Source organism: Paralichthys olivaceus, chromosome 2 (genome assembly GCF_024713975.1).
Source record: "Paralichthys olivaceus isolate ysfri-2021 chromosome 2, ASM2471397v2, whole genome shotgun sequence".
NCBI classification, from domain to species: Eukaryota; Metazoa; Chordata; class Actinopteri; order Pleuronectiformes; family Paralichthyidae; genus Paralichthys; species Paralichthys olivaceus.
In genome coordinates, this window is record NC_091094.1 from 17,105,323 (window position 1) to 17,127,737 (window position 22,415).

At 40.9% G+C, this 22,415-nt stretch overlaps 1 protein-coding gene across 2 annotated transcripts in view; it reads right to left on the bottom strand.

Moving 5' to 3' along the window:
- col7a1 (collagen, type VII, alpha 1) overlaps nt 1–15,691 on the bottom strand; it is a 63,399-nt gene extending 47,708 nt beyond the window's left edge. Inside the window, exons 1-16 of one of the 2 annotated variants that reach the window (XM_069539532.1) lie at nt 15,310–15,690; nt 8,137–8,209; nt 7,842–8,022; nt 7,259–7,415; nt 7,061–7,154; nt 6,786–6,944; nt 6,431–6,588; nt 5,938–6,067; nt 5,566–5,685; nt 4,450–4,605; nt 4,184–4,303; nt 3,922–4,071; nt 1,277–1,393; nt 983–1,129; nt 678–803; nt 415–561 (exon numbers count right to left, since the gene is read on the bottom strand). In XM_069539532.1, the coding sequence (XP_069395633.1) occupies nt 415–561; nt 678–803; nt 983–1,129; nt 1,277–1,393; nt 3,922–4,071; nt 4,184–4,303; nt 4,450–4,605; nt 5,566–5,685; nt 5,938–6,067; nt 6,431–6,588; nt 6,786–6,944; nt 7,061–7,154; nt 7,259–7,415; nt 7,842–8,022; nt 8,137–8,206 (2,032 nt within the window). In that variant the 5' untranslated portion in view covers nt 8,207–8,209; nt 15,310–15,690. Of the gene's footprint in view, nt 1–414; nt 562–677; nt 804–982; nt 1,130–1,276; nt 1,394–3,921; nt 4,072–4,183; nt 4,304–4,449; nt 4,606–5,565; nt 5,686–5,937; nt 6,068–6,430; nt 6,589–6,785; nt 6,945–7,060; nt 7,155–7,258; nt 7,416–7,841; nt 8,023–8,136; nt 8,210–15,309 lie in introns of both variants that reach the window. The other variant, XM_069539526.1, reaches the window with a different exon arrangement.
- Between the last annotated feature and the right edge of the window lie 6,724 nt (nt 15,692–22,415).

Consider the following 22,415-nt stretch of genomic DNA (forward strand, 5'->3'; position numbering starts at 1 on the left):
GGATCTTGTTCAGTTATACTTATAGACTGTAGGTCTCACATATAATGAAATACTTAATCTTTTGGCTCATCAGCACCACATTAACATTGGTATCACTTATTAAAATAAATTCTCCTCGCTGATCATTTCCTATTTCTTTACCTCAAAGTATCATGACTTTTTCTCTTTAAATTACAATGTATTTTTGTAATATCCCAAAGTGAATTCCAGATATTTAGACAAGTGTTTTTTACAGTGTTTGCTTCACTAAGAGATCCACAGGTAACACTAAAGAATATTCAATAAAACATATCATATGTTTAATAGCGTTTAAGCTTCCAGGTCCTGCAACTGACAGATACATACACAGGAACAAGAAATGTTGTGCTCACCACACAGCAGAAGATTGTCAGGACATGTCCCTGCTCGACTCACCTGGTTTGATGTAGACAGTAACTGGGTCTCCTTCATTTTCTCCCACCAGAGCCGTGACACTGATGCCATAGGACACGCCCACTGTCAGGTCTCTGAGGTCAAGGGTCGTTTGGTTTCCACGGATTGTCTGGATTTCTTCTGTTCCCGCTGACATGACATCAAGCACAAGCAGATGTCACATCCACAGTTGTTCTACTCATAATTGAGCAATAAAAACAAATCAGAATGGATAATAAAATCATGACTAAAATCAGTTACTGTACCTTCTGTGTTGAGGATGATGATGCGGTACTGTGTGGCCCCGGCTACTCCTGTCCATCCAAGTCTGACTGTGCTGCCCAGAGACTCCACCACTCTCAGGTTGGACACTCTCCCCACAGGCTGCTCCTCTGAAACACCAGAGGGGATTGACACTCGTGAAAAATGGATACAAGGATAAAGAAACATTTAAACATAGAGATCTATATGAAAACATATCTGCAGGGAATCCAACCACAGCACATCTATGACCTATAAATAATTTAAAATGAATTCAGAGTTTAGAGCACCCCCTGGTCAAATGTCTGACCTCTGGACGTGGTGGAGACAGGTGTGGCCTCTTCTCGGCCTTCAAACAGCGTGTACAGGGTGATGATGTACTCTGTGTTGGGTTGGAGGCCAGTCAACTCATAGCTGGTGGTGCTTCTGGGAAACGACAGGCTCTGGACACGTCCTCCTGCAGACAGAGGGGAAATCCAACATCAACGGGTTTATATATATATATATATATTACATGGTGTTAAAATAATAATTTCATAGCAAATGGTCACTGCTCAAAAAGGCAGTGTAATCATATTCATTTTGTGCGTGTGTGACATCAGACCTTCTCCCTCTTTCCACTCCAGACGATACCCTTGAGACGACTGAATGATCCTCCACGTGAGGCGGATAGTGGAGGGGCTGGAGGTGGCTGCTCTGAGGATCTGCTGCTCCTGACGCTCTGAGGAAAACACATGTTGTGAAACATGTAGTAGTTATGTAATATGTCATGTCATAGGTAAAGCCCTGTTCTCATCAATCCTTCAATACAAATATTACAGCACCGGTTACACGTGCATTGAAAGTGTTAAAGGTCACTAAGAGATCCGTTCCTAATGTGATTTCACTGTAAGTTACCAAATCCAAACACGTGAAAGTTCTGATGAAATTTAACAAGAGGCTTTAGTTGAGATGTCGGATGAAGTAGGTATCCTACAGATTTACAGCCTTTGTACTTCGGAACCATTGCAGAGGATTTGTTAAACAAAGTGAGATTTTCTTCTTAAAAATATTTTTGTGCCCTTATTGAGAGCACAGTGGAAGTGTGAAATGAGTGAGAATGGGGGAAGACACACAGCTAAGACAAGGATCAGGTCAGAGCAGACACTGCAGCCTCTGCAGGGGGACTCAAGCCTGCACAAATGCACACACTTTGAGTTAGACACTGAAAAGCCCTTAAATTTGAAAAATAACCACTTTATAAATGTATTAAGTTCTACCCAGCTAGTTTAGATTAAGAAATACGACATACCTTCCCATCAAACCAGAACTCAAACAGCAACATATAGAACTCATTTATTTGGAGCAAATCAACAACTTGAAAATGTTAAATAAAATGCTGGAGTCAACAAAACCAACACATAACTTAATTAAATCACTATTACTCGAAGTTTACGATGAAAATGTTTCCTTATCATCATGTCTTACGCCAAAGACTGATGGGAAAATAATGACAGAGGGTCACAGCCATTGTCTCATTGCCTTTGGAACAGAGGCTCAGACGTGCAGAGAAACATCAACAACTAAACAAAGCGAGTGATCATAAACACGCACGTCACTGTGAAATCCTTCCGAACACACAACTAACAACTCATTTGTACAACAGCCAGATCAAATATTTACACCTATTGGCATACACACCATGCACATATCCAGGCCGAAAACTCATATCTTATCTTGCAGGGTTCACATTTCTGTTGTGAAATCATACATAACTATCGCTGACAGTTAAAAAATATCAAACACAGTATCACACCTCCGCCCTCAGACTGCCACTCAAGTGTACGAGACAAACACCTTCTCTGTAACGGAGAGATGCTAGCGAGCTAGTTCAGGGAATCAACTCACACTGTACTGCTCTCATGATGTGACATGCTTCACTCTCCACAGTCCTCAATAATATTCACCCTCTTATTTAGTCTTTTTAAGCTTCACCAACTGCAATGGCACCGTACTGCAGCTGCTGAGTATTATATTTAAAGCGGCGAAGAAAAAGTGATTTCCGGTTAGAAAGGTTGAAATGTTATTGCAGTAATTTGGTGATATTTCATGCTGGATAATCCCACAAGTAAAAGGGCAACGTGTACCACATGCAAGACTTCAGTATTGAGCTATCTGAAGGGAGTAATTATTTGTAGGTTTATTAATTTGTTCTTTTTCAGCTATGAGGTTCTATGTTATTGATTTTCCCTATTTTTATGTTTTTCGAAGGGTTTTACCTGAGACAGGTCATAAAACAATGATAGCAGTCATGACTTCCATACAGGGTTAGTAGCAAACAGCTGTTCAAAATATGTTGGTTAAGATGCTATTTTTCAAAAGCACTGGTATGGAATGGGTACTTGGTATGGCTAATGCGCAAATGTCCACGAGTCGGAATCGGTATCAGGATAGGAAAATTGCACCTGAACCTCTCTAGTAATAAATATAGTGATAGATATAGTTTAATTCATATTACATTATTTTGGTTATTGTGCACTAAGTAAAGCCACCAAAGCTGTTGGAAAAGGACAAACCAAAGTCCATTGATAAAACATCTGGACATGAACTATGATTAAATTGGTTTGGACATTATATTTGACTAAATGTTACAGTGTATTGGAATCGTAAATAAACATGATTCAATATGGTCCAGACTCGTAGCAAATAAAAATTAAAAATCGTAATGAGAAGGAAGTAAAGATGTAAATCATGAACCACAGACACAACAAACCTCTGCTGGTTTACACAGGAACAAACACCAGAGCAGCAGGCTCAGAGTTTAGGTTACTGTGGTGAACAACATGTAGAAGATAGAAGACATCTCATGTATCCCTCTGAAGTCTGGACTCCTCCACTCCTGTGCAGTGACTCAGTCTTCATTCAAGTCACATTGATCCCACTGAAGTGACACCATATGGGTATTACTCATGACACACAGATGGTGTGTGTTTGTGTGTGTTTGTGTGTGTTTGTGTGTGTATAGGTGCACTAGAAATGTTCCTTAAGAAACATGTGTTGGTTCGTCAGAGGAGAGACAAACAGCAGGGATGATTGTTGGCCATCCTCTCCGTACATCTGCATTGTGTTCCTGTCTGCTTCCACAAAGGGACACAAATTTTGTATGTAATTTGGTTTATTGTTTTGGTGTGTGTCCGCTGTGACTTCTGAGAGGGAAGACGATGCGATACGATATGAGCAGAGAGAGATGTTTGTTGGACGAACACATACCTATCTTGAACCTGGCGGTGGCGACAGGGCCCTCTGTGTTGCCCTCATACAGTGGGATGATGGTGACGATGTACTCGGTGTCGGGCTGCAGTCTAGACAAAGTGTGGAACTCCCTGTCGCCAGCGACCTCCACAGTCTCAACAATTCGACCTTAGAACAGAAATATAAAAGTATTGTATTAACACAAAATTGGAGAAAAAAAAAAAAAAAAGGCTGAAGTGAGAGATGTTGATGTGTTTGATGGCGTTAGCATTGTCCTGACCTGTAAACGGTCCCCAGACCAGACGGTAGGCCCGAGCACCAATGACGCCTCTCCACCTCAAAAGCACACTGCCCTCTGACTCCGTCTCCACTGATAACTGCTTCACTGCCTCGAGGCGCACTGAAGAAATTAACACAAACACATGCACTTAGAATATCAGCTAATTACACTGAAACCCAATCCAAACCACAAATACACAAATTCTCCACTTTGTAGCTTTAATATTGTGTCGACTTGTTTTTAAACCAGCCACAGGACAGACTCACGTGTGCGGGCGTTGAGGGTGGACGGGGAAGCAGTATTTCGGGGGAACAGGGGGTAGAGATTGACGACGTACTCTGTGTCGGGCTGAAGCGACTCCAAGGTGACGGACGTGGATTCGCCGGACAGAGACTGCGACAGTAGCTGAGCTGCTGGCTGACCTGCTTTTCCAACCACACAACCAACAGGACAAAGAATTAGTGCATGAACAGCAATATGATATGCAAATCTAGACGTGTCTGTCCCTGACCTCAAAGTGCATGTATTATAATATTTAATGCCTTTAATGGAATGAGCTCGATGCATCCTGAGCTCTCCGAGAGACGCTGCGTCTGTGTTGTGTGCATGTCCTGTATGTGCTTGGGTAGCTGTCAGTATCCATCTCTCAGTGCCAAAGGTGCACACAGGCAGAAACATCACACCCCTGGTTACAGGATCCACACTGACCTCATTTGAACACTCTTACACATTCACCTGCCTAAACTCCACGTGAGACTGGCACTCCTGCCACATGTTCGGCAGGAGAAACTCTTTCAAATATATCGACCCTCGGGGGAAACTTTCCTGCCCTGAATCACAGCGTGAGCACCAAGACGTCTGACACTGTTGCAATTTGCGCCACGCCCTGTGTCTGGAAATGCAAGGACAAAATTAAAAACATGAAAGGTGACATAAGTAAAGGTGTTCTCTGTCTGTATAATTTTTCAGGACCGGCGGTGATAAAATGTTATTTGATATCTTAAGTAATGGGCAGGTAATAAAAATCCTTAACTGACAGCTCGGGCCTGAGGGGTTTAAGGTGTGAGAGTAGCGAGCGTTCCTTAGCTTTGCCTGATGTACATTCTCAACATGTTTCCAACTTGCCACTAACAGGTTAACTGTTTTCATTCTCTACTGTAGCTTCTTCTCCTCCTTTATATTTACAGCAACCCTTCACTCTGCCAAGTTTGTTTTTAGGACAAGATAATGATTTGCATGTAACGAGGATATTTCACTGACATCCTGAAAACTGAAACACACGTAAGACATAAAGAGATGGGGAGAGGGACAGGCAATAGAAACAGGGGTATGTGTGTGTGTGTGTGTGTGAGAGAGTGTGAGTTTGAGTGTGTGTGCCTGACCTCGTAGTCCATAGGTGAGTCTGTAGCCCTGGACGGGTGATGATGGTTGATCCCAGCCCACCGTAAGAGAGAAGTAGCCCGCCTGGATTAGTTGTAGACTGGAGATGCCCGGCAAAGACCCTGTGTGAAAAAAATAAAATTAATGATTCTGTGTTGTGTGAGAGAGATTGGTGCAGATCCAGATTTGGGGATGGACCCGAGGTGTTTTTCAACATTTTCACTGAGAATAATTCATGGATCTTGATTAAAAAAAAAAGATCTGCCGTATTAAGAGAACTGATATCTATGAGTGTGTGCAATGTGGTGCAGCTTCATTGAATTTAAGGGGACTGTTGGGCCTTGGCAGAGGTGAGTGCCATTCTAGTTACTCACTGGTTCGTTGCTTGGCAGACACAGACTCTCCCACACTGTTGGGGTATTGGGCTATGATGGTCACCAGGTAGTCTGTCCCCGACCTCAGCTCTCGTGCAGTGAACGTCCTCTGATTGATGGAGACAGTCTCCTGCAGGTCAAAAGTGGCTCATCTTTTTAAACGTTCTCTCCTCAAACAAGTTTTTGCAAAGTAAATGACTCAAATAGATGGTTGAGGCGTTAAGCCCATGACATTCCTCTATCTTTATCATGTCTGCTGGAGTACACAGAGGGGGATTTCTTTGCTCTGCCAAACCTTAATCTCTACAGCACCTACATGAAGAAGATCCACCCATTAGACATGTTTATACTCAGCCTGAAGGCATGTGCGTCTCTCGCAGAGAAAAGCTGACTTTGGCTCAACAAACTGCAATTACCTAATAGACTGAGTTACGTGACCGGTTGCTGCTCAGTTTCATATGTCAACACTATATCCTTCAACACTGGGTCTCACCTGATGCAAATCTGCTGTGATAGGCTGACCCAGGCCGGAGAGCGGCACGTACTGGACGACATAGCCACTCACAGGCCCCTCGGCAGGAGTCCAACGAAACCTGAGAGAATCGGTCGTCTGCCCAGTAAACTGAATGTTGGACGGACCAGAGAACGCCTCTGACAGGAGAGGAGGGGTGGAGACAAGGAGAGGGAGAGGAATAGGAAGAGAAGAGGAGAGGAAAAGAGAGGAGAATAGATGACGGGAAGAGAGGGGAAGCAAGGTGAGACATGGATAAAATTAGATGCAGGTTTACACATATTTGCGACTGTGTGAATTTTAGTACGCAGATGTTAAACTGTGGTATTTAAGGTACCATCACTGGCGTAGACGCCTCCTGCTTTGGAACACACTCTGGGGCTCACAAGAGGAAGAAGAGTGTTGAGCAGTTTGAAGTCACCAACGAAGGAGGTGAAATCACTGCTGGGCTGAGAGGAGATCTGAGCCAGCTCGTTCCTGTCTGCACTCTTTATGCCTAACAAACACAGAGAGTTGGCAAAGTGAACAAAAGCTCAGTGGTTCATAAGCAGGTGTTAAAGAATGTCCAGCCACTATGAGAAAAAGAGTAAACAGAGCAGAGGAGACATCTACCAACTGCAAAAACATGCACTCCTTGGCTGCGCAGCTTCTGTGCCGGCTCTTCCACGCTGTCCTGTGACTTTCCATCTGTGATCAGGATTGTGATCTGAAAGAAGTGACACACACAGGCAGAATTTTAAAAAACAACTTCAACATTAAATATACATGTTATCTAATAATGAAACCTGATAGAATAGTGGCTGCTCAAACCTTTGAGACATCCCGACTGGACGAAGGGTTAAAGAAGTTATCAGCGACAAACTTGAGACCAGCACCAGTGCGTGTGTTTCCACCTTTATAGTTCAGGTTTTGAACAGCATTGACCAGATCGGTGCCATTCAGGTAGGTAGAGAAGGTGAATTCAACCCTGGAGGAAGAGAAATGTGTATAAATACTAGAGTAGTATTCAATCAACTGATTGGTTGGCTGATAAGTATCGGCCGATATGAGCCCTTAACAGTCCCATCGATATCAGTGTTCAAGCATCAATATGAAAACTTTTATTTAAAAACAAGAATGATGAAATAATGTGCATTTGTTTATTTTTCCATGTGACTGTATTTGTGTTTTCTTTTATTTATAGTTTATTCATTTTATAGTTTATGACTCAAAATATCAAGCCTAAATTACATTTCTTACGACATTTTAGGAATAACCGCAATTTGGTTATACCAATTTATTCCCACAAGTTGGCAACGGCCCCCAAAACACCCTATAGGTTGAGCTCTAATAAATACAACAAGATCCTCTGCTAATGTCTGAGTAATGCAGTTAATGTTCATATGTCAATCACCTGGAGGTGTCACTGTACTGTATGGCCCCGAATCGTATCCCTGAGTCGCTGACGGACCCGGCAAACGGTTTGATGATTCCGGCCATGAAGCCCTTCACCTGCAGGAAGTTAGCTCGGCCAATACTGGAGGACCCGTCCACCAGGAAGACAATGTCTGCTGCTTGCACATTACTACACCTGCCTGCAAATTGAAGTGATGGAGAGAAGACATGAACAAAAAAACAGACACACAAACACATGAGGAGATATACAGCAGTGGTGGATTTAGTAGTTAGGAAGACATTGATTTTTTTACCCTGAGCATCTGCCTGTTTCATGAAGGACAGCAACAACATCACAGTGAAAACACGGCTCCACATCTTCATTACCTGGGTACAAAAAGGGCAGATATACCTTTTTATCAAAATGTTCTGTTAATATCAAAACCCAGTCATTAATAAGTAAATGAAGTACTGCGAATTAACATTTAAAGTATAGAGTTTAAAGGGCCTATGACTTCCTGCTCCTTCTTCCCTTGTGTCTGCAGTTCCATATATTTGTTTGATGAAACACTGCCGTCTCTATAATTAATCATCCTCACTGAATTTACTGTCTCTACTGGTTATCTGATCTTGTCACTTTCCTGTTCAGCTGAATCCTATTAGTCATTTGCTCCTCAGCCCTGTTATTTGCCAGGTCGTCTATGTTGCCTGAGAGTTCTGCAGCTATTGTTCCTGTCTCAACCTGTTCGGACCCACCTTACATCTTTGATATCCTGCCCGCCTGTCTCATCTCTTTGCCGTTCCAAAGGTCTGTCTGACAACCAGGTGAAGTATCTTTTATTATACCATGCTTCACAACGCTGCCTCGGGTCTCAGTTCAGTTTGCATGTTACAGTTTCAGGGCCAGTGAGTGTTGGCAAAGGAGCGACTCAGTAAATAACCAATTTGACAATTCCAGAAATCTTTGTCAGTCTGTCTATGTGGAACAGTATCTCCAGAACTATTTATCTTATCTGCCTCACCCTTGGCATGTGTATTGTTAAGGGCCCAAGGAAGTGCAGTGTCTGATGGTGATTTGGTGCAATTTGTACACCAATTTGTATTATATGTTCAGTGTTTCATATTCTAATTCGTCCCGCCACAGTTTCAGAATGAACCAATTTTTTTTTAAATTTCTCATAACAATATCTCGACCGTGATGTGTGTGCGGCATAGTTTTCCACATTCTCTCTTGTGTTGTTGCACTACTGCATGCTCGTGCTTTGGTCCCTAATGTTTTGCACTGCAGTTCTCTCACACACAAGAACTTATCTTTCACTCTTAACTCTGCATCACTTGGAGTGACCTTTGTACGTTTGCAACCCTGTTAGTACCATAGATAGAATTCATTCTTTGGGAAATGCTGATGTTCATTATCAATAAACTTGAAATAACCGTCTGCCAGAGCTCTGTAGCATCAGTGCCTGAGACTAATCCAAGTAAGAGATTTTTTAAATCACGACAACGGATTCTCTACTTCGGGGTTTTGCGTACTGCATGTTGAACTTTACCGAACTTTGAATAAACAGATAAACAGTAGTGCAGCAACTGCTTCAGGGTTCCCTGCACTGAGTCCAGCAGTAATGAATAAGGTTCCTCCCTTGCTGTGTAACTAAATGGATGTCTGAGATTTGCTCTCAATAACTAGTTAAACAACACCACGAAAATCCGTTCAATCAGCTGCGAACAGGTGAACACATGAAGCCACTGTGATCCTGTGACCTCTGTGCATGTTGAAACCGAAATTACAAAACACTGCGACAGCAGACTCATATATCATATGTTGGAGATAAACTACCTGCAGGTAAGTATAATGCAGGTCCTGACCTGCCTTGAACCTAATGTTCAAGCAAATACAGTCTTTATCCATTGAGTTACATTTACACTATGAAGGGCTCCTTCATTTATTTGCATCTAAAATTCCATTCGTTTTACCAGTAATCTCCCAAAACATCAGCGTCTAACTCAAAAAATACCTTTCTTCTCATTACAGACTAAAACTATCACAAAGCATAAAATCTGTAAAAATACATTTGTTCAGTGTCAAACACAAACTGATTCAAAAATACTTTGGGGCATTTCTAGGCATTGTTAACATTTATCCACATATGTTTGGTTGATCTGACCCATTCAGTGAACAATGCAGAAAAGATGCTTTTTTGTTTACATTTCATGTTAAGCTCTGTCTATATTTGGTTGTATTTGTGTTTTCTTTTGTATAATAAAGTTTATGGCTTAACTGTAAAACATCAATCCTCAATTATATTTCTTTGTCATAAGGGTTTGATAACGGCATCTAAGGAATCGTGACATTTTTATATATGTTATATATTTGAATATATAAACGCATATCGGCCAGTATATCGGTGTTTAATTTTTTAAATCCCAAATACTGGTATTAGCATCTGCTCCCAAAAATCCATATTAATGAAGCTCTATTACTTGTTGTGACTAAATCCACTCTACTATTACAAGGACTACATTTAAAAAGGACATACATGGCACAGACAGTACACTAATGAATATCTGCCTTGTACTGTATCCTCCTCTGTGATGTCTTTAACTTCATTAGAGCAGCACTGGCAGATGCATTTGTTTTAGAAGAGGATCAAACCACCGAACAAAAGTTACACAGAACCACTCATTTCAGTAATCAACTCCCACTCATAGATTTTGAACATTTGTTTTCTCTGTGTCTGTCTTTCATTAACTGTGTTTGTCTGGACTGCAGATGCCAGAACAGTGTGGACGATATGTACCATTCTAAAAAATGCAACAGATTGGTTCTCTCAGACAAACTTCAAAGACAGCAGCATTTTTTCATTGTTGATTTTATATATTTCAGCCAGTGTCACCTTTTACACACCAGTGTCAGCACCCTGAGCTCCAGAGTTATGACTAAAACTACCGCTCAGATGATTTCAGCAATAGGTGAAGGAAATCCATGATGAAAACTGATTCTATTTGTCATGACAACCTCTGGTCACGTCCACCTTTTCACAGTGGTGACGAAAAACAAAGCAGCTACTGGAAATAGCAAATGTGTGATAAAAAGGAACAAAACCTCTGAACTCTGAACAACGTCAGGGGCAAAACCACAAGAAACCACAGAAACTGATGATAACAAATGTATAAGTGAGAGCAGCAGGGCGGCAGCAGACTAAAGTGATTTTCTGAGCCAGCATAGAAAAGCAAAGTACATCAACATCATCTGGAGGTAATGTGGTCGTTTTAAACACTTGGCATTTTGTTGAATGGCTGACCCAAACCGGAACGACTGCCAGAGTGTCTCCATCAGAAATATCCCACATGAAAAACAGCTGTGATTGATACCGTCTGACAGGTTTGATTAAAGAAACACAGAAAAGCACATTAAAAGGTCTTCCACTGTGTTTTACATACAGCTATTACATCTATTATAGCCATAACGAACACAACTTTAACTCCTCATCTGGGGTTTGATTCTGGCTGTGAACCTGTGTTGCATGTCCCATCCATAGAATGTATATAAAGATGGACAATTCATCTTCACTTCTTCCCACTATACTGAAATGATGCCAAAATATTTCTGATACAGAGGCTGCCATCTTGTGCCAAAAACATAATTTAACGCCAGAGTCTGTGCAGCAGTGATCTGGGAATATAGCTGTGGAAGCAAGGTCCCAACGCTCAACCAATCTCAGTCTCAGCTCTCAATCCTGATGTTTCATCCCATCAATTCAAGCATAAATTATCAGTATGATAAGCACTAAGAGAAACATCCCTGATAAGAACTGCCTAAAGTGACAGAAACAATATTCGAGAAAATTTTATTTGGTGTGTACTTGGATTTTTCTTTTTTTTTTGGGTCATGTCCCATCCACTAACATGGATGAGGCAGGCTTTATTACCCTTGCTGCAGACAGCCACTAGGTGGCAATCAGAACGCTAAGACTTCACATTTCAAACAATCATTCAAACTTAACTATATAAGACCCTCAAACAAATGTGCTTTAAGGGTGATCGACAAAACATAGGTTAAAAATGTATCAAAAATGAGTTCAACATCCGGATTTAGGGAGTAATGTACCAAATTAATCAATACATAGGAAATACATAAAGTTAGAGTAAAATAATGCTCAATAATAATCAATACTAAAAGTTTAGTGAACCAAATAGAATAGAATAAAAATAATAAATAATTAAACCATAATAATATATATCACTACATAAAGGCTAGTCTAGATAAGTGGGATTTTAATTTACATTTTAAAACCTTAAAATTAATGTTTAGGCCGCATTCATGTCGTCCTCTCACCCACAAACACTTTATTTAAAGTCTCAAACCTATTCTGTGAGTACACACAATCCTGCTGGTAAACAGTGGGCTGAGATAAATCACTGGGTAAATCACACGCCAGCTGAGGGAGTAACCCACTTCCTCTGAACTTTATTATTACAGCACATCATATCAGGTCTCTTATAATGTCTCTGTCTGCAATAGGAACATTCCTGGGGTGGCCTCCAGACCTGGAATTTTTTAAGAGGATGAAATAACTGGCTCATGGGTATGACCACACCCACTATCGGCCACCTGGGAATGAAACCAGAACACGTGGGTTAAAAGGTCAGCGATAGCAAAGTGTGGTGAAGTGCTGCTAAAAGCCATCGTCAACTTGAGGAGTTAAACTATCAACCGCAGTGTTGACAGAGGAAGAAAACAACTTTTCAGCGACAGGAAGAAAGAGATTAGGACCCATCCCACAGCTTCTGGTGCGAGCAGTGCAGAGGGAGGGCCGAGCTTTTTGAAAAATCAGCTCAGGCAAGATCACCGAGTTGTGCTTTAGTAGGGATGCCATTCTCCCTGGGGGGTCGGCGGGCCATGGGATACTGCAGTGTGACAGAGTGCAGGATTGTGTAAGAGCCAGGCAACCTTCAGCATAACATCAGTCCAGGGACAGAGAGACACAAGTGGACAAAAAGGATGGAGAGGTCAAACAAGGACAGCGGGGGTGACAGTAATTACAAACTTTCTTGCACACAATAAAATTTTATGTGCCTGGTTCCCACAAGGTATGTGTTTTTTCTATCTTTATTCAAGAGGGCAGGTCTTACTGATTTCATGTTCAGCTGTTGTAATGCTTTCACTCAAAACCCTGCACTTGGACTCAAATAGCCCCTGCTTGTGCTTGGATTTGAACTGATTTGCTCAAACTCTGAGCTTACACTCATATATTTAGTTTTTTGGGAGACATTTCCAGCTTCAGCTCTTCTCCTAGAGCTCACACTTCTCCATGCATGTCTTCTCACAGATTTCTCCTCTGCTCTTAGATTTTTTTAGTGCAACCAGTGTGTCAGTTAGAAAGTAGAAAACACCGCTAACGCTAATGCACCCACAACAAGGGTGTGACAACACTACTCCTGGCACTCTATTGGTGGGAGGATTTTGAGGTGTGGCACAAAAAGATCCAAGTGCAAAGGAAAAAAAAATCCAAGAGCACAGAAGCAGTGTGAGACCAAGGATGAGAGTGAAGCTGGAGTGCAGGAAATTGGTCCAATTAACAAAACATCTGAGTGCAAGTGCACAGTTTAAGCACAAGCAGAGCACATTTAAGCACATGCAAGGGCTGTTTGAGTGTGAGCACAGGGGTTTTGAGTAAAAGCTTTGAAAAATCTGAACGTGAAATCACAAGTCCTGTTCTCAAACTGAAAGGCCATGCTCTTGAATAAATGGAAATTCCATAACAGAGACAGAAGAGACCCGACCATGAGTTCATCTGGGAGTCAAACCCAGACCAATGCTATCAACTTTGACCTAGAACCTCAGCTCTAATACAGCACCACAGACTTCTGCTAGTAATGGATTATCACTGCAGGTCTTCATCCAAACCAAATAAAAGTACAGAAAACAGCAGCTTTTGAATATCTAGCGTGACCCCCTTTGTTAGAGCAAGTTTCAAAAGAAGCATTGATCTTATCCTCCTTTTTACAAATACTGGATGGACTACATCAGGGAAACGACTCCATTTCTCAGTGGTTTATTATTCTCCTCCAAAGACATGAATGAACAGAAACAAAAACTTAACCTCTCTTTGAGTTGAATCCAATATAAACACAGTTAAAGAGCCATCTAAGCACTGGCAATTAATACACATATCCTTCAAAATTATTTATGGTTCCATCAACAAAAAGGCCCAATGCTTAAAACTCTACTAAAAGATCTGAAAATAATGTTCTCGGTTGAACACAAGAGAGAATGTTCCCTGACAAACACAGTAACCAGCAGCAGTTCTCCATGGATGACACACTTGGGATCAGTCCAGATCCTCCACTACCAGAGTGGCACGCCATAAATTCTACCAGGCATGGCTGCAACAATGAAGTGAATGAAAAGAAAAGAGTGAGAGAAAGAGGATGGAGCAAATAGAGAGGAAGACTCAGACCTGCTAAAGCTTTGACGCATTATGAGGTTAAAAACATTCAAATCCACATATGTCAATGGGGGATTTTTTTCCAGCTGGTGCCTGAGCCAAACCACAGCAAACACATGAATGCCCTCAGAAGAGGAACAGACAATTGAAAGCAATTGGCACACAAAGGCAGAGGAGGAAGCGGAGGAGTGTGATTCCCCTTCATCCATGCATCATCATGTTTTGAGTAAAATTAGTTCAACTGGGGTCAATGTGGCTGTACACTGCCTCTTTGTCCTCAACTGTAATGAAGATTAATGCAGGCGGAGTGATTGCAAAAGGAGAATACATATCTCTGCAGGGCAATAAAACAACAGCAATAATTTATCACAGCATCATTTTCAATCATGGCAACATAAAAAAGTCCAATACATGTTGCGATAATGATTATGCATTGTGCAGACACCGTGGGGAGGTATTTACCCTAACTCAGGTTTGTTAAAAGAGTTAATTCACTTTCGACAAAGAAGAGTTTAAAACCAACTAACACATAATAATAATAATAATAATGTGACATTTATCATGATAATTATTGGTATTGACTGGTATGAACATTTTATACAAATGTTGGCCATATCCAGTTGGAATGCTTTGTAATTCCTTCTTTTATATCAGAGTATTATGTCTCTTTTAGATTTACCCTCCAAAGGAACCTCTCACAATTGAGGTGAAATTGAGGCGATGACATGTTCTGCTCAGTCTTGTCCAAAGTCAAAGTTTGTGCTTCAGGGGGAGCAACAGGCTAAGGAGTGGTGGTTTGTTAATGTTAAGTGATTTATTGCTTATACCAGCAGGTACATTGAACAGTATATCACTGCCCGATTTCCAACATCCCTGCATGTGTAAAACATTAAGTTATAAGTCAAGACTCTATAGCTTTTAATGCACAAATGCAGCTTTCACACTGTGCATGACTCCAATTCAGGCCAGCACCAGCGACAACCCCACAAAACTACCAACATACCCCCCCACATAGCCCCTAATGCCCCCTCTCTTTACCTGCGGATGTCTGCTCCGTGCACCGAGCCACAGCCTGTCGCTCCACACCTCTCCACCTGTGGCATATCCAGCCCCGACCTCTCCGTGCACTGTCCGGCCACACGATGATTTCTCACGGTCCCAAAGAGTCCAGTGTCACAGCCTCACAGATCAAACTCCGGTGCAGTTCAGACAGCCAAGTGATGTGTTTGCATCCCTGCAGGAAACTGTGGAGACTCCTGACGCTGCCTGAGCTGAGCGCAGTGACACAGGCAGCAGCAGCAGCAGAACTGTCCAGACTTGTTAAGATGCCTGAAGGAGACTGCGAAGCTCTGCCTTTCTTTTTTTTTTTACTACCTCATTCTATCTGGCGCTTGTCCCTCCCTGCTCCTGCTGCTGCTGCTGCTCCTGCCCCTGCTCCTGCTCCTGCCCCTGCTCCTGCTCCTGCTCCATGAAGTCATGAACCATAAACACAGAGTCACGTGGTTCCATGTGGCGACTCTCACCTGTGAGACTGTGAAGCAGGATGTTGCAGTTTGTCATTTTGTTTTGGACTATATCTTTATATCTTAGAACTTGAGGATATATATCACAAATTACAGAAGGGAATTAGAAAACGATTTATTTTTCATATGCTCCTTTCTACATCCAAAACTGTATCTGTTTATCACTCCCAGTTTCTATTTGTTCTTTGCAAACTTTGTTTATAAAGCCTGGCATTGTATACCTGTTTATTTCTATTTGTTTGTTATGTTAGTTTATGTGTGCTTTATGTTGTTTCACAACTTTTTAGTTGAGAAAGTTCTATTTATTATTATTTATTTTAAGTAAAGTTGGAGATTCACAGCCATAAAGGATGAGTCTAAATACTGTTATTGTCTTTTTTTTTTAATAAAAAAAATTGTTTTTGTGCATCAACTCGAAATAAGTGCAGTTACTGCAGCAATAACTAGGAGGAGGACAACAGAGGACATTTAGGCTAAAAATATGGTGCAAATGCTATGGCTTTGATTTGAATTTGAATGTTGGTTTAAGGACACTTGGATGACACCACAGGAGCAGTATAAAGGCATTCTATGTTTTTTCTGTTGTTTATTTTGTCTGAAGAATCAATCCCCAGTTACTTCAATTGTATTAGATTTAGCTGCAACACTGTTTACCCCTGAAACTCCAAAAGTGTGGACTCAAATATTTCACCTGCCCCTCCATTGGCATGATAATGATAGAATTTTCATTTTTGGGTGAACTTTCCCTTTAAGTCTGAATTAACAAAACTGAATTCATTGGCAACTGAAGATATATTTTATTCAGCTTAGATGTGTTGGTATTATATTAATTAGTGAACCAAACTCCAAACCTTTAGAGGAGACAGTGACGGTGCATACATTGATATTCCGATCATTCTTATTTGTTTGTATGATTGTCATCAGTAAAAGCTAACGAGGGCTGAAGACTGAGCTGGTTTGGTTTCACAGAAGGATTTGGTTTCACAGAAGGATTCAGAGATGTTGGTGGTTTTTCGAGGATCTGGATTTAATCTAATTTACAGCAGGAATCAAGTAAAGGAAACATTCTTTATTGTAGTTTTTCTGCAAAAAGCAAAGCTGACCCAAAACTTTAAGGGGCCCACAGAAGAATTTAATGTGTCTATCTATCTCAGCACCAACAATATCATTGACTCTTATCAGTGCATTTATCCACACACCTATACTGTCAATCTAACACACACATTGTCACTTTTCTCAGCAACATTTCTGTTGCTCCAGCAAAGACAGTGGGAACTGGTTAAAACTAGCAAGATCATTAACATAATACTGCATTTTGTTTAATTGATGTAGTAAAATATAAAAATAGCTTTCTTGGGTCTTGGGTTCCATTCCTCAGATGTTCCCTGGATTACCCGAGCAGCATGCTCAGATAACACAGGGAACATGTCCAGAACCTCCTGTTGGGTGTAGCAGGCAATGTGCCTTTGTTTAAGATGAATATCGTTTACCGTGACCGTGTTTGGACTCGGTGCTAAAGGGTGGAGGCTGGGGTGGTGGAGGCAGGTTGCCGGCAGCAGACGTGGGTGGCGGTGTAGCTGAGCAGGGATCAGTGAGGATGAGGTCGTATTTAAAGGGACCGCTTTGGTGAGAGAATGGGCTGTGATTGGTGGGTGGCTGATGAGCACCCCTGACCTATCGGAAGCTGAGAGCTGAGCACATGACTCTGTGTCCTGCATGAACTAACGCGAAGCTTCATTCTATGATGAAACACAGATCTATCAATCGAATCAAAGTTTTCTGATGATAAAAACAATATTCCGAACAGTGTCAATATTGTTCTTTATAGAATAATACACTAATAGAGTCGATCAACAGATGTTCTTTGATTATATTATCTTCTTGCCAACAGCTGACACCCTTTCAGACTCAGTAAGGTTCAACTGCAATTTACACCAACACAAATCAGACTCCTCACTGCTCTTTATAGAGCAGCTTCCCACTGTTACATCTTATTAATGCGTGCTAAGTTACCATGGCAATACCCACACTCCCCTATTCGACTCACATATCTTTTCTGTTTCATGCTTATTTTATACATAGTCCAATAGAACTCAAACTGTATCTGAAAAGCAAAAGTTCTAATCTATAATATGAACTTTATATGTTTTTATTTTATAAATATTGTAAGTGACGTTTGACGATTGTAGTTCCTGATGTGACCGTTGCTATGCTAGTGCACTTGAAACAATGATGTACGGCAGAACTGCAGAGTGTGATACATTTTGTCAATCATGCATGTTTTATTCCCCAAGATTTTATGATAAAAAGGCCGTCACAATGTGCTCGCTGTTCAGATAAGTGCAGCATTTCTTTGCATTCATTGCTTCTCAGCCACTTAATTAAATTTCAGAGTCTTTAGCAACAGAAGCTGGTGTAAAAAAAGTCAGTCAGGCAGCCATGGGTGTAAAGGAATATGTGTGAGGCAGATGTGGATCCTTTTAACCAGCCAACAGAACTGAAGCCATAACCATGCTGCACTAATAAAAACACATTCCAGCACTAGAATGTAGTTTATCCTGACACTGCTTTTTTTAGCCTGTGTTGGTGAGGGACAATGGAGACAAGATGGCTTGAGGTTTAAACTGATTCACTTTGCACTTTGCACATGATTTCCTACGTTGAAATATATTTGTGTCATGGGACATCCCTTAGTCATAATCATAACCAGGCTACAACAGAAAACCACCTTAACGTTAGGAAGGCAAGCTTGAGGCTTGACTCTCCAGATGTGCTGGAATCCTCAGGCCGGTGATTTACCACTGATGTACCTTTGAGAGTGTTACCCTGACTCTATTGTTCTGATGGATTTGCACAGTGGCCTGTAGCTATGGTATGTGTGTGTAGAGATCATCTCCCAGATATGCTTTTTACTACCATAAGGATTATAGCATGTGGATGTGAAACAAGGTTTTGCTGAAAACCAGCTTGCATGCTAACCAATCCCTGTAAAAGCGAGAGAAAATGACATTGAATCATGTCTTTAGTGTCATCTCTGTTACATAATATTATTTCATGGCCAAGGGGAAGATTTCAGTGAAAAAAACATAACCGAGTTATCCGGCCGACCGTGAACAATTTCTGTCATTGATTGCCAGCACGATCACTTCTCATGTGTGAGCTCAGTTTGGAGAAGCAGACAGTAACACCCAGTGAGCCACATGAAAAAGAATGAGTGGAGTAGAAGTGGAATGTAGCCTGTTGAGATATATCAAAACTAAACATGGCTCTCAATAAGCACATAACTCCACCAAGACCAAACTCTCATGAAACCACATTTAAATTCCTGTTCCAGATTTTTGTTTGGATCTGCACTCAATTGCACAAACTTCTCCCATAGCCTGATTTTTTTCCATCATGATGCATGAATTAGTAACTAACCCTAACCCTGTTGAATAACAACCTACCTTGTGGCTTTAAGGACAGTGAAAACAAAATCCTGGCTCCGACCCCTGATCCAGATTCCAATTGAACAGGGTCTTTCTTAGGTCACCCCCTATTCCTCCACAAAATATAATGGAAATGAGTGGGAAGTTTTTGCGCAAGCCTACGAACTAACTAACTAATGCAGACAAAACTAGAGGGTTCTCTGAGAGTGCATGCCTACACCACGACTAACGTTATATCTCACTCACTTGCCAAAGCAGTGTTTCCTTTTAATAATCTACACTGCGGCTGCCTGTCATCTGTGTTTTGCTCTGTTGCTGCATTGTGTAGCTGTGTGCGGTGCTATTTTCTGCATGCTGGCACTAACGCTATTGTCCAATAAGTTTTTACCATCCACACAGACAGTCAGTGTACTCAAAAGTAGCATGAAATGCAGTTCTCTGTTTCATGCATGAACTCTTCTTTTCTGTCAGCTACCGGCATAGATTGAATGAACTGTGTGGGAAATGCTGCAGAGACTTTGATTCCTGGATTCGCCCCTTTTATTGGATCCACACCAACATTTAATGAGTTGTTTCCAGACCCAAACCTCAGGACCTTCCTCCGAGTTCTGTGGTAATCCGTTCAGTAGTTTTTACAGAATCCTGCTAACACACAGACAGACAAACAAAATGAAAACATTATCTCCTTGTTAAGGAGGTAATAACTAAGACTACAGAGTTAGTTTTAAATAACACTAACTAATGGTTCAGAATTAACTCTTTCACACAGACAACAGATACACATTGATCATTGTATGCTTGATGGAAAGCTCAATTAATCAGCTTGTTACGGAGCCATGTTGTTTTCCAGCTGCAGAGAGGTATGGGGGAGGTCTGGATGATGACAAGTGATGGCTGACCATTTTGGATTGACACTGATCTCCCCATTCTTTCTTCTCCACCTCTGGTAACTGATTTTGAAGACAGGTGACAGCATGGGGATTGGAGAGATTATAGGAGAGTGGAGTGCTTTTCCTTGAAAGGAGTAATTTTTTCCCCCCTTTTAGCTTAGTAAACATACTATTGTATGGTTGGATCTGCTGTTTTCTCTGTGGATGCATGTCAGAATGCAGATGGTGACAAGAGCAGAACCAGCTTATACATTTATGTTGTCTGAGATGGAGCCAGACATCTGAGAAAGTGTTTGCTTAGAGTTTTTCTTAAGAACAACCTTGTTCTGACCATAGCTGATTTTCTGAAGGAGAGAAGCTTCAGTTCATCACATGCAACATTCAGACTCTCATGTTTTGATGACTATCTGCAACTTTCTCTTCAAACACCACCTGTCCAGTTAACGAATGTCCAAAGTGTCCTCCTGTTCACACACCTCCATTACGGAGGCTGGTGATTATCTTTACCACTTATCCTTTCAAAGTCTGAGGGGCTAGAGTCAATCCCAGCAGACATTGTGCAAGAAGCTACCACAGGTTCTTTTTCCTATTTGGAAGGGGAGGGTGAGGTGAGGGGTGTTCAGCTGTAACATGCAATGTCAACACTAGACATCACTAAATTCTACACACAGTACCTTTAAACAAAATGTGTGCTGTATAAGAACGCTAAGGTGGCATATATACTCTTCGATAAAGAAATATTTAAAACAATATTGGGTGCACATGATAGACAAAAGCGGTGTTAGACAGAACATTTTTCATTTGTTTGATATCTATTTGTTGCTCCACAAAGGTGTGCTGGATATAATAGTTCCTGGGTGGTACTGTTGATGATTCTGATGATGATACTCGTACAACAAACAATATAAGTGGCAGGGGTTGTTCCAGATCAAATGCTATGATCAGAAACTGCCTCAACGTGCCAGACAGTGCAGGCAGCTATTTGTTTCTCAGCATGTCTTACCCATTTTCTTATCACTGTATTTTTAAAATAGGGCAAAATAGGTTTTGCACAAAAACCACAACATGATTTGGGATTTGATCACGTCCACATTATATTTTCTGAGGTTTCCAAATGTGAAAGTCATCTGGAATATTGTTACGTAAGTGATGTACCACAGGTGTGAAAATTGTTTTTTCAGATGTGCTCATTGAATGCCCACAATCCCTATGGATTTGACAATTACATCATGTTGGATCCTGCAGCTCCAGGGTTTGATGATGTAAACAAAGGAGTTTTCTCTTAAAAATTCAACACAGACAATACGTTTTATCTCATATCTGATTTAATCATTTTATAATATTTTACTTTATCGTGTTTTTATTATTTTCTCATCTGTAACATTTATTTATTTTTTGCTCTGCTGCTGTGATCTGCAAATTGCTTTCAAGTGTTTCTTATTCTTTGTATTAAGAGCTTAAGGTCGACGCAGATGGCCACCCGCACTGAGTCTGCTTCTATTAAAGTTTTTTCTCTCCACAGTCGCTAAAGTGCTGCTCATTGTGGCAACTGTTGGCTTTCTCTATACATTTTAAGGTCTTGACCTTATTAGGTCAAGATTTGGTGCTTAAAATTGAAATGAATTGCATACATTATTTTAGTGCATTCTTTTTTTGCCATGGATTTTTGCACTTTGTAATCTTGTTTAGATAAGTGCAATACAAATAAAGTAATTGTTATATTATTATTACATGTTTCATTTTAAATTTGTGAAGCCCCTTATAACTGTGTTTTTAAAGGCATTATGAAAAGTTTATGATTATAATCCTGATTATTAAGACAGAGCATAACATGACCCTGTGTATTATGGGTATGCCACAATGACTGATTGTGAAAAGGCTGCTTTCAAGCAGTGCTAAGCATTGTTTTCTACCAGATGTTTGACTTTCATGAAGATTTGTGTCACTATGTTGTCAGTATTGTTGTGTGTGTTGCACCGCAGGACTACCATCAAGTTCAATGGCTTTCACCCCTTCAAATGTCCAACACTGACATTCTGCTGTGTGAAAAAAAATCTCTGCCCTACAAAGAGACCATAATCTTATGTAATGATCATTTGTGTTTGGGTGAGTCTCAACCCAGGATTTTCCTTGTTTGGTGTTCGAAACAAACACAATAAAGCTACACAATAAATGAGAGAATGATGAATCATTTTACCTGAGTCCTGGGAGTGGCCTTACCCTGTAGGCCACTCCCAGATCATATTTAAAGATTTGATTCAAAACTATTTTAAATTTGTGCACAGTAAAACCTCCTCATAGGC